The sequence below is a fragment of the Plecotus auritus genome (genome assembly GCF_963455305.1).
Source record: "Plecotus auritus genome assembly, chromosome: 1".
NCBI lineage: Eukaryota > Metazoa > Chordata > Mammalia > Chiroptera > Vespertilionidae > Plecotus > Plecotus auritus.
In genome coordinates this window covers 50,412,112-50,425,339 of record NC_137770.1, presented here as the reverse complement: position 1 = coordinate 50,425,339, position 13,228 = coordinate 50,412,112, and the positions used below count along the sequence as shown (strand labels likewise).

At 35.5% G+C, this 13,228-nt stretch overlaps 1 protein-coding gene across 1 annotated transcript in view; it reads right to left on the bottom strand.

Moving 5' to 3' along the window:
- Window positions 1-13,228, bottom strand: part of CLPX (caseinolytic mitochondrial matrix peptidase chaperone subunit X) — a 45,694-nt gene that overhangs the window by 14,798 nt on the left and 17,668 nt on the right. Inside the window, exons 4-9 of the mRNA XM_080659644.1 lie at window positions 10,072-10,226; window positions 9,179-9,338; window positions 7,512-7,553; window positions 3,481-3,657; window positions 1,528-1,692; window positions 630-718 (exon numbers count right to left, since the gene is read on the bottom strand). Coding sequence (XP_080515770.1) covers window positions 630-718; window positions 1,528-1,692; window positions 3,481-3,657; window positions 7,512-7,553; window positions 9,179-9,338; window positions 10,072-10,226 — 788 coding nt within the window. The remainder of the gene's footprint in view (window positions 1-629; window positions 719-1,527; window positions 1,693-3,480; window positions 3,658-7,511; window positions 7,554-9,178; window positions 9,339-10,071; window positions 10,227-13,228) is intronic.

The following is a 13,228-nucleotide window of genomic DNA, read 5'->3' as shown; positions in this document are numbered from 1 at the left end:
CATATAAATAAAAATTTTATTATACTCCTAGTATTAAACTTTGAGAATACTATATTTTGAGATGCCTTTATAAAAAATTATCCAGCATATTTTCTAACTGTGATTGTACCTCTCTATGTCTTGGTCAGAAAAAGAAAGCAATTTCCTTATCCTGTAGTTATGTCATAATTAGTCACCAGTAAAAGGACATTTGACCAATATCATTAGGACTTCAATTATGACCCTACAAGGAATGAAACACTATTTTATCCCACCTTATAACTAAATGAAAAGAATAAGATACAGGTACATAGTTCATCTGTGTCTAGTTAGAACCAGAACTTTCTTTAGGAGTCCTCTAAATATGTTTAACTGGGCCTTTGAGGAATAAAACCAACAGAAATTAAATTTCACTTTTTTTCTGTTCTTTAAAATATTTTCAATTTCCTAAGAAAGGTTATTTGGTATTTAAAATTGCCAATAGCTTTCTCTTAGGATCTGAAGTACTTTAAAGTGGTCATGTGGAGTTTGGGGGTGGGAAAAATAAACAAAACAGAATCTAATTGAATATGAAACCAAACGTACAATATTGGGAGGTTGATGTATTCCCTTCCTTTTAGTGGGCTTGAACAAAATATTCAACTGCTTACTTGCTGAACGCCTTCTCCACCTACATCCCGTAACTGATGAATGCCTGGCACACTGCCAATCTTATCTACTTCATCCAGAAAGACAATTCCTATAATTTAAGGAGGAGTCTATTTATAATATGAAAAATATATACACAAGATAACCTCAGCTTTTAAATACTAGGTAGCCAGAGAGCAAGGTTATTCGATCTTTCACATTTAACATACAGAAATATATAAACATGCGCTGCTATCTCTCCCATTCATCATTTCATGCAAATGTTTTATAATTTATTTTATAGAATATCACTTGGGTATGATAACCAATTCTCTCTGACAATAGCACTCTGTCCCACTGATGTTTTCAGGTTTTTTATTCTAGGAGCTGAGAGAGAGGTATAGTGTAGAAGCATGAGGTACACGTAGTGCTGATACTAGTAAAACTTTCCCAACTATATTATTGTCTTAAAGGAATTTGTCAAGTTCTTCATGTAAACAAGGACAGATAGTAGATGGGAAAGGAGAAATGCAGCATCTATGATATCCCATAGGGCAATAGGCTCATCTGTTTCTAGATTCATCTTGCACTCCCCTGTCCTTGCCTTCTTCCCCTCCCCATCCCAGCAATCAGAGTCTGGAGGAGAGTCAGAACAGCAAACACAATGATAGTATTAAGGATCTAACAAAGTAATAATTTAGCCAATTTTCACCCTAGTAATCAACTAATGACAATAAGGCAAAGCAAACTTTGTGGCCATTAGTCAGTATACTAGAGAACATTTAACATACGTACTTTTATATAATTACAGAATTTTACTTGATTCAAAATAAGAATTACATTAGCTCTTACTGAATATTAGACTGCTTCCTCAGTAGACTACATCTGGGGATAGACAAGCAAGCTATTCTGAAAACATACCTTGTTGTGCTTTTTCTACATTGTAATTGGCATCTTGGAGCAGTTTGGCAATCACAGATTCAATATCTTCACCTACGTATCCAGCCTGAGTCAAAGTTGTACAGTCACAGATAGCAAAAGGAACATCAAGGCATTTAGCTAGAGTTTGTGCCAGCAGAGTTTTACCTACAAATAGAAACAGTAACTAAAAGTTTACTGAAAATATGTTGATGTACAAATTTTCTACTAAAATACAAAATAAACTGGAATGGTATATAATAAGAAAATCACTGAGCCTTAGCTGGATAAAGCATCAGCCTGCAGACTGAAGGGTTCCAGGTTTGATTCTGGTCAAGGACATATGCCCGGGTTGTGGGCTCGATCCCCAGTAGGGGGCATGCAGGAGGCAGCCAATCAATGATTCTCATCATTGATGTTTCTATCTCTCTCCCCCTGTCTCTTCCTCTCTGAAATCAATTAAAAAAAAAATCCCTGCTACATCTTTTCTCCACTATTATTCAGATCTAATGTCCTTTTACTTTTATTATCCTATCTAATAAAAGAGTAATATGCAAATTGACCATCACTCCAACACACAAGATGGCCACTCCCATGTGGTCAAAGATGGCTGCCCCCATGTGCACACAAGATGGCCGCCACAAGATGGCCAGCAGGGGAGGGCCTGAAAGGGAGGGCAGTTAGGGGTGACCAGGCCGGCAGAGGAGGGCAGTTGGGGGGAAACCAGGCCTGCAGGGGAGGGCAGTTAGGGATGACTGGGCAGCCGGGGAGGGCAGTTGGGGATGACCGGGCCTGCAGGGAAGGGCAGTTGGGGGGGACCCAGGCCTGCAGGGGAGAGCAGTTGCGGGGGACCAGGCCTGCAGGGGAGGGCAGTTAGGGGTGACCGGGCCGGCAGAGGAGGGCAGTTGGGAGGGACCAGGCCTGCAGGGAGGTCAGTTAGGAGTGACCAGGCCAGCAGAGGAGGGCAGTTGGGAGGGACCAGGCCTGCAGGGGAGGGCAGTTAGGGGTGACCGGGCCGGCAGAGGAGGGCAGTTGGGGGGGACCAGGCCTGCAGAGGAGTGCAGTTATGGGTGACCAGGCCAGCAGGGGAGGGCAGTTGGGGGGGAACTAGGCCTGCAGAGGAGTGCAGTTATGGGTGACCAGGCCAGCAGGGGAGGGCAGTTGGGGGGACCAGGCCTGTAGGGGAAGTCAGTTAGGGGTGACCAGGCCAGCAGGGGAGGGCAGTGGGGGCCATTGGGCCAGCAGGGAGGGCAGTTGGGGGCAATCAGGCTGGCAGGGGAGCAGTTAGGCATCGATCCAGGCTGGCAGGGGAATAGTTAGGGGGTGATCAGGCTGGCAGGCAGGCGAGCGGTTGGGAGACAGCAGTCCCGGATTGTGAGAAGCATTCTTGAGTACTGAAAGCTCCCTGAGATGAACAAAAGTAGTCTCAGTTGATACTGAAGTCCTTTTTCATATGCCAAACATTTTCAGAACTGGGCAATGTATTTAGAAAACAGAAAGCACAGGGTAACAAAGCAACATGAAGCTAAAAAGACACTACCCAATGCATCTATGAGATAAACTTCAATCCACAGAACAGTGAATGGCTGGGATGATTTCAGGGATCGGGCCTAAACTGGCAGTCGGGACATCCCTTAAGAGTTCCCAGATTGGAGAGGGTGCAGGCTGGGCTAAGGGACAACCCCCTCCCAGTGCACAAATTTCGTGCACCAGGCCTCTAGTTCCTAATAAGATGTTAGAAATTGGCCTAAAATTGTAATTTCTAACATCTTATTAGGCCAATTATAGGTCTCAAATTCAGCTTGAAGCCTATGCAGAAATACTGATAATATATGAATGATTGGCCTTAAGATTTTTTTTTTTCAAGAGCCAAGGTCTCTCAATCACAAAACAGTTACAAAATCATTTATATTGTTTTTTAAAATTAGTAATAATTTTTTTCAGTAAGTTATTTACCTGACCCAGTTGGTCCAAGCAGCAAAATATTACTCTTTTCAAGTTTTATGTCATCATGGGCAGAATCCAATACTTCACCTCCTCGTTTTTCCTGAGGCATTTGTTGATTTACCTGTTGCTGCATTGATGCTCCTAAAGCATTACCATGTGGACTAATTCCAGCAATCTGAAGCAATTCTGAAAAAAAGTCAAAAGAATTACTAGAGTTTCATTTTATTTTATTTGAAAAAATGCCTAATAAAACCTTATGTCTAAAACCAATCGCTTATTTAGAAAAATTTAAATATTTTGACAATTTGTCTTACCTAAAAAGAAAGAAAAATTCCAATTATCTAGTGACAAAATTACAAGGCACAGTGATTTATTTAGGGAACCTCGAGCAAAGAAAATTCTTTTTATCCTCTCCTCCTTATTTATGTAAACCTGTATGAAGAAAGCCCTTTGCTCAAGGGAAGGAAATATAATGGAAAGAGAACAGTGCTTGAGTCAGAAAGCATTCGTTTTGACCCTTTGTCTGTAAATGGCTATATGATTTGGGGCAAGTCTATAAACTTAGTGCTGTTTCCTAATCTATAAAATGGCAACAGTTCTTGCCTTATCAATTTCAAAGTGTAAGAATAAAATGCAATTGATTTGGAGGCACTTCAAAGATAAACAAAGATATATTATTTTTTTCAGTACATATGAAAAGAAGCATAGCTGCAGAGGAAAATACTGAACTGAGAAATAGAGAACTTGGTTCTGGTCTCATAGGTCCATGGCAAGTCACTTAACTTTACTGGCCCTGCTACCTTACTATAAAGTGAAAATACTGAGCCACACGATCTCCAGTCTCTTCCACATCTAAGAATAATTCTGTGAGTCTCCCAGAAAAACCAAATATGGTAAGACTCACTATCCCTGGCCCTATCTGAATCTAATGTTATAGGATCTCCATTGGATCTTTCTAGTCCCTTTACAAAAGATACAAAGCTTAAGTAGATGGGACTGATATTGTTGGTGAACTATCAGTTTATCAGCAGATCCCTAAAATTAATCATACTTGCTTATATATTCTGAATTTATTTTTAGGTTGTTTCTAATAAATGGTTTAAGAATATCAGTACTTTCCAATGCATTATTTTAATCTAACCAACAGATGTCAGCAGACACAAATATTTATGGTCCTTTCCATCTTGCAGTCACTTTCAAACTATCTTAGTGGTCACACTTAAGGTAAAGGGTTATTCTATTCATCAGAAATAACAGAATTTAATCAACATTTGAATTTAATTAAATTGCGATAAGTTGAGAATGATTAATGACTAACTCACAATGCTATACCTCATTACAATCCACATCATGCAAAAAAAATGCAGTCCCCTATTTTAGTGAAATTAGCTAGTTTGTCCCTAGCAAAATTGTTTTTTAAATTTCAGCAAAATCTAGATAGAAATTGTGACAATATAAGAAGGGGCTGGCTCAAGTATAGGTCTGACCAATGAGGAAAATACAATTTAGGTGAATAATTTGAATGAAGTCGCAAGAAGCACATTAACTACAATGGAGTCACATGATGCATGTATTTAACTTACTCAATGATTTAAGTTTTAAAAAGAGAAATACTTTAAATAGTGCAGAACAGTTATGTTAATTATTACATTTTATGAAAATAGGCCACAGTAAACTTGAGATAACTCTCCTGTTCTTTTAATTAGTCTCTGTTGCTGCATATCTCTACCTGCATAAGCACCTCTCTATAATGAGCAGAACTATGAACAGGCAGGCTAGCACAGTGATTAGATGCATGAACATCATCAGCTGTTTGTGGCCCTGGATAAATTACTTGAAACTTCTGTGCTTCAAAATTTCTCATCTGTAAAAATGAGAGTGAAAATACATTTTGGTCTTACAGGTATTGGAAAGATTAAGTGAATTAATATATGTAAAATATATGCCTGGCAGATCCTATCATAAAAGGCTAATATGCAAACTGACTGAACTGCAGAACTACCAGTACACTGACCACCAGGGGCAGATGCTCAACGCAGGAGCTGCCCCCTGGTGGTCAGTGTGCTCCCACAGGGCTCAGGCTGGCGAGCGCAGGTGGTGGCGGGAGCCTCTCTCGCCTCTGCAGCAGCACTAAAGATGTCCAACTGTTGGCTTAGGCCCGCTCCCCACTAAGGGCTCCCAAACTGCAAGAGGGTGCAGGCCGGGCTGAGGGACTCCCCTCCCCGAGTGCACGAATTTCATGCACCAGGCCTCTAGTAGTTTTATAAGTGTCACAGAAGAATTTGCTATCAGCATTGCTATTTTGCTAGTGTTTAATTATTTCTATCATATGGCCTTTAAATGCAAGCCAACTATTTCATCTGATGCTCAACTTAAAAACATCTGTTCCAATGATGGAGAAAAAAACTATCATCTTTTTTTTTAGTTGGTTTTCTCTTCTTTTTGTACAAGGAAATGAACATGCTTCATGGTCAAGACCTAGAATAATGTCCCAGTCCCATTTCCAGTCACTTTGTTCCAAATACAGACTGTAAATTTTTATGGCATGGGGTACATCTACCATCAGTCGTCAGTTTTATTATGTAGTATATTGGTATCTAACATGTGATTTCCAAAGGAACATGCAAGAATATTTTGATTATATATGTCTTTGGCCTAATGCCCTAACTTTAGAACTTAAAACCCCACATAGGACAAGACTAAATTATACTGAAAATAAATTCTATTTAAACTTTCAATATATTAATTTCCAAGTCAATCAATATATATATTTACAAATTGCTTTTACCTAAGTTCGTAAGTACTATTACTTGTTAACATTTAAATTACATTAAATCACTACATATATATTTATATTCACTATAAATTTTTCTTTACTAGTTTCATAAGCCATCTGCCCAAATTTATGAATATTGACAGCATATTTGATTATATTTTTAGGTTATAAAATATGTATTATACATGCAGTGTATAATAAGCTGTATTATTTAGATCTTACATTCTTATATGTAATCTAATTCTATTGCATTTACTGTGTTTCTTAATTTTATCATGCATGGTATAATCATTATTTCCATACGATTTAAAAATAACTAGAGATAATATCATTCTATTACATATAATAAATCTCATGCCAGAGTTGATAAACTGGTTATGCTCTCATGGCACATCCTATATATATAGTACACTTCAATTAGTAGGTATATAATACTGCTTAGTCAAAGGCAAAGTAAAAGTATCAAACTTAAGTGAATAAGTGAAAAATGTTCATACTGGTTTATTATCTGTTTACTTGTGTTTGTTATTTTAATTACTGAAACAAAGGCCACATAACTCTTTTTATGATATCCCTGGAATCTTCACCCTGTGTAGCAATTATATCCACCTCAAAAGGAATGGGTGCAAGACATCAGAATGGCCACTATCCTTAATGTATCAGGTCCTTCCACACCCTCTATCAGATCTTCTGATGCTTATAGGGGCAATCCAACGTTGGAAACGGTGAATTGGGGCTTATTCATAATTTACAAGCTACACTAAGCTTCATATATGCTAAAAAATAAAGTGTGGTTTTTGGCAAAGAGTAGCTGTAAAATAATCGGTCTTCCCCAAAACTTCTGTCACTTATAATTATGCAGACCAACTCTAATTTTAAGGCAAATATATATATATACACACACAAAAAAAATGGCAAACTATAGATTTTTACAAATACAACTCCTGTTATTATGTAGGTCTACATTTATAGAGAAAAACTATATATATTACTTTTTATCTCTCTACATTATGCTTTACAAAATACAACAAAATAGATCAAACTAACTATCTGAAATAAGCCAACATACACAAACTACACAAATTAGTTATGAAAAACTATTCCAAAGTTATATATACCATATATGATAAACATGTTTAGATAATATACATCTTTCTTGGTAATACACAAATACATGTCCCCCATTACTATTGCTGACATACTTCACTGAGGTAAATCTCAAAGGGAAGAATGATTACAGAGGACCTGAGGAAAGGTCACTTACTTGTAAATCTGTACTCATCCTCCCGTCTTCTTATTTCTAACTCTAAGAAAGAGGATGAAAATGGCAACATGAAAATATTATATAGTTTTAGGGGAACAAACAAGGAGTATTCCACTTCTTGTCTCTTGCAAATAAAGAATATGTTCATTAACTTTTTTTAGCTTTTCAAACATAATGAAGAATCTATATGCTGCATTCTTTCTACATTAAAAAAAAAAACCCAAACATACTTAATGATGGCTGTCCAGTTGCTAATATTCACATTTGTCAAATATAAAGTTGGTATCTATTTTAAGAAAAGAGTAGTAATAATTTAAGTATTTAATAAGCGTTTAAACCCTTCATACTACAAATACTACATAACCATTTATTTTTCTAGAACTAGAACAGCTAATTATTGATTTGTTGACTGAAGAAACCAGAAAAAATCCTTTTGCTTCATGACTAGGCAATGCTATTTGGACCTTATAAAATGAAGGTTCTAAATCTTCATTAGTTATTATGACTTATGCTTTCTAAAAATAGAGTAACTGATGCTACTACATAACTATTTTGCAGTAAGTTCAAGTGAACAAGTGTTTTCATTGAGCTAGTTCTATATTTAGTAGCTACTGAAAGCAATCAAAAGATATTGTAGTTTTATAAATGTAAATAGTTAGCAGAATTCCCTCAAATTGTAAAATGATGACTAAAACAATGTAAAATGATAGCTGTAGGCCTAAGTAAGATATCAGGACTCCATGGCCCATAACAACAACAAAATTTTAAATATTAACATTTTACTCTATTCAGTTTTTTTTAAATAAAATCATTCTATTAATATAACACACATTGCCCTGGCCAGTATGGCTCAGTTGGTTGAGCATCATCCTGTGCACCATGGAGGTTGCCAGTTCCATTCCTGGTCAGGGGCACATGTCCAGGTTGCAGGCTCAATCATGGGTAGGGTTTGTGCAGGAGGCAGTCAATCGATGTTGTGCTCTCACATTGATGTTTCTCTCTTTCCCTTACTTCCCATAAATCAATAAACTATTCTATAAAAAATATACATGACACATTATTATGCACAGTACGTTGAGATTACACAGTTTACTGGTATAGTAGAATCAATCATTAATAGGAATTATACTTTGAATCGCTTACAAATTTTCCCCTAACCTTGTGCACTGTAGTTGGGGCCCAAAAAGGAAAGAGTGCTGTATGTTCTCCAAGAATTATATATGTATGTATATAACTTAGGCAGATGAATTCTGTACCCTGAACTCAAAAAAGAGAAGAGAACTCAGAGTCATACAGAGCACTGCAAAGATAGGTTCATGGGGAACTAGTTGTGGTGAGGTCTGTAATTCAAAGGTGTATCTCAATCTCTACCTTAGTAACTTTCAAACATTTTTCACTGAGAACCTTGGTAAGAAATACATTTTACTCTGTGACTCAGAACCCACGCACATATAACTAAAAGAAAAAGTTTTAAGAAACAATACAGTTAAATGCACTCTGATATTTTCTATTAATATCTATTAACTTTTTAAATGCCAAAATCATTTCAGTACTTTGAAAAATGCTGTACTATACCAAAAGCATTTTAAGACAAAAGCAAGGAGTTGCAATAAAGATTCCTTCTAGGCATAGTAATCTCTATTTTGGTCAATTATCAAAACACTAACCTCTAGGTGTTAATGATGTCTGCTTCTCAACTTCTGCTTGCTGCCTCAGATTAGTTGGAATATTATTATATATTCTCTTGTAATGATTGTACACGGCAACTGAAAGCACCTTCTTAGCAAATGACTGGCCAACAACATACTTGTCGAGGTAGTTATAAATCTGAAAAATAATTAGGTATGGATAATTTAATGTGAGCTATCATAAAAATACATACATTTAAAAGGAAGTTATACAGTGAGCATATATGCTTCCAGTTTTAAATTTGAACAAATACTCATCAAAAACAAAATGCAAGGGCATGATACATTATGTAGCAATGATTCAAGGTCCAAAACCCTACATGTACAAAAACACAATTTGTTCTTTAGCCTAACAAAGTATCACTGGCCTCTTCTAGTGCTATGCTAGTTTCTATTCTATAAACAATGCCATTGATCCTAATTTTTAAAAGTTAATATTAAAGTTACTTAGAATACCTACATATGCCACCCAAAGTCTAAAGACATTATCATTAATGTAAATCATTAAAATTAATCCCTTCTACACCTTTCTCAATTATAGGAATAATATTCTTCACAAAGACAATGTATTATAAAAGTATCCTTGCCCGGCTGCGGTGGCTCAGTGGTTGAGCCGTTGATCTATGAACCAGGTCAGGGCACAACTACATTTCATTGCTACTGAATAGAGTAATCATGACATGGGGAAAAAAGCAACGGACTCCATACCTAAATTCCAGGTATCAAATTATCAAAAACAATTTGGCCAAATATAGTCCATATTAATAACTTAGAATATGTGTTTAGATACTAGTATTAGGATACAATATAAACTGAGGAGAGGGGAACAATGAAATGCTTTCAAGATCAAATGCTTGTATAAGACTTTATACCTTCTTGGGGGGAGGAGGTGGTTTCTGTTGGAATGCCAATTTTACAGCTTCTGCTGCTGATTCTGGTTCTTTAATTATGCTTTTCTTTGAGTCTGCTTCAGATAGCACAACAAAAAAATGATGACATTTTTCACACTTCACAAAACGGGTGGATGCTGTAAAAGAAGAGTCAGCAGAGAAAAAGAAATAATTCAAATAGTATTTCACCTCAGATTCAATGAAAAATAAAACTATGTACTTGACAAAAAGTATGCTTGTAGTTCACTCCACTAGCCACAAACAAATAGCCTAGTTTACATCTAAGATAGATAATAAAGATAGATGAGTTTAGTCAACTACATTTTCTTCATTTTCACTAGGTTCTGTCATTTTATAATATAATACATTAAGAGAAAAGATTGAGTCTTTCAACTTCCCAAACACTAAAGTTAATCTTGAAAACCACCATAAGAATATTAAAATATTTTTTATTTCATTGAAATATGTGAACTGTAAAAAAGTAAAATACAAATAAATTAATCTATTCCCCTAATATTTTATTATTAAAAATTTCATACACAGAAGTTGAAAGAGAGAAATCTATTTTAATCCACCCAAAATATAAAAAAGTATATTTTTTAGGTTCTTCAAGCCTAAAACTGTAACTTGGTAAAAAGATAAAATTATTTCATAGCTTCCTTATTTTTATCTTTAATACTTCCACTAATTCCTATGTCTTTGACCTAAAAATCACTGAGACACTAACAAAGTAACAATATTCTCAGTCATATTTACTTCATTTAAAGATAATCATACAGCGCTTGAAAACAAGGGCAGGTAAAAGTGAGGGTGAAAATGCTTTCTTAATGGCATACATCAACTACATAATATCCTGTGTTAAACCAAAAGTGACTTCTTCCTTTCTCTTTCTAAAACACAGCTTTAGGATATAGACATATGGTCATAAACTCTTAACCTTTTCTAAGCCTACCCCTACTGAGGGTAACTAGGGAACTCAGAAAGCAGCATGATAGTAGAGAAACCCATACAGACTATTAACAGATACAAAGCAAAAGACGCATAGATATTAGTTATATGTTGGTAGGTTTAGGTAATATATTTTTTGTATAATATAACTAGACAGGTGAATTGTAATAAAACTAAACATAGTCTTAAAAGAATTTTTAAAACTATGATAATCTCTCTCCTTTGGAAATATTATAACACAGATTATAAGAAAAACTGCACTGGCAAATACACCTAAATCTTCACAAAATAATCTAAATTTTACAAAATGGACAATCCCACAATGAAAACATAAATGTAATTATTAATTCAATCAATTTGATTCTTATGTGTTCCTTCTTAAACACAGGCCAATTAAAAATTCATTCAGGATAAATTATAGCAGCAAATTTTAAACTAGAAGATGGAATGCTTACCTAAAGAAAATATCAAACTATTCTAAGTACTTTCAATTAACCCAAGCCCAAATACATTATCACCATTTCCCATCAACAGGGAAAAGTCGCCGAAACCGGTTTGGCTCAGTGGATAGAGCGTCGGCCTGTGGACTGAAGGGTCCCGGGTTCGATTCCGGTCAAGGGCATGTACCTTGGTTGCGGGCACATCCCCAGTGGGGGGTGTGCAGGAGGCAGCTGATCGATGTTTCTCTCTCATCGATGTTTCTAGCTCTCTATCCCTCTCCCTTCCTCTCTGTAAAATATCAATAAAATACGTTTAAAAAAAAAAAAAGAAAGAAAAAAGACGTGTCAAGTGAATAAATTTGATCACATGGCTGCCTGTTATGTAGTCAGCCATCTCCTGTTGCCTATATTATCACTATAAAAAAAAAAAAAAAAAAAAAAAACAGGGAAAAGTCAATGCCTCTATTTTATGAGGCACCAGCTTACAACTGTTAGTGATGGTAAACAGGACAAGGATTAAAGGGCAGAGAAGCCTCTGATTTAATTCAGGCTGAGTGACAAGAAAATCTGGCTTGAGAACATACAAACAAAACATTTCTCTACAGAAATTAGGTCAAAGGGGAAGAGATTAAACACCAACAATCATCCTTTTTTGCTTACTGTTAAAGGGCTGCTTAAATTCCAATTGAATATTTGCAATACAATTTTACACAGAAACATATTCAACATATACCCAAATTCAAAGATTCAATTTTATTTATCGAAATGCTTATTTTAATAAAAAACATTGCAATGCATATTGTACTCTTAAAAACTAAGAGCAAAAATCTAATTTTGTTAAATTATAAGGGGATAAACCTTTCTTAAAAATATATTTTTACTGATTTCAGAGAGGAAGGGAAAGGCAGAGAGAGATAGAAACATAATGATGAGTGAGAATCATCAATCGGCTGCCTCCTGCATGCTCCCCAACTGGGATGGAGCCTGCAACCAGGCATGCACCCTGACTGGGAATCAAACCATGACTTCCTGGTTCATAAGTCGATGCTCAATCACTGAGCCACTCTGGCTGGGCTAAGCCTCTTTTCTTTAAATGATTACTACAAGTACCTTATATTCCTTTATATACAGAATACTGATCCCAGTAAACATGCTTATATAGTATGCCAACAACAGAGAGACTACCTTAGTAAAAACTTTTCTAAGAGATTTGTTTAAATCAAAGTTTCATGATTTTAAACAAATTTCAGGGTCCAACACAAAATTTCCAAAACACTGCAGAAATGTTTAATTTCTGCCCTATGAGACAGGTAAGTGCAGTAAGCCTTCAAAAAGTATTATATACATGAAAATAAAAACTAAAGGCTCTAATTTAAATAAAAGAGGGGAGACTATTCATGTTTGACAAGTTATTTTTTAAATGGGCTAAAGAATAGTATATCTTAGTCATTATAATCAACTTTCTTAGATATTATTCTTAATTTCAATTTCTGATGATTTTCTACATATTCATAATGATATCTATAAAAATGGTATTTTATTTCAACAAAGACAAGCAAGAGTAATACCACTATAAAAAAACAAACATTACTACAAACAAACCTGTTAGATTAAATATATACAGCAAGGTCCATGAGCTAAAAATTATTTTTACATTTTGGAAAAAATGACAATGAAAATTATATGAAATTCAAATGTCAGTGTCCATACAAAGTTTTATTGGAGCACAGCGTCCTCATTCATTTACATCG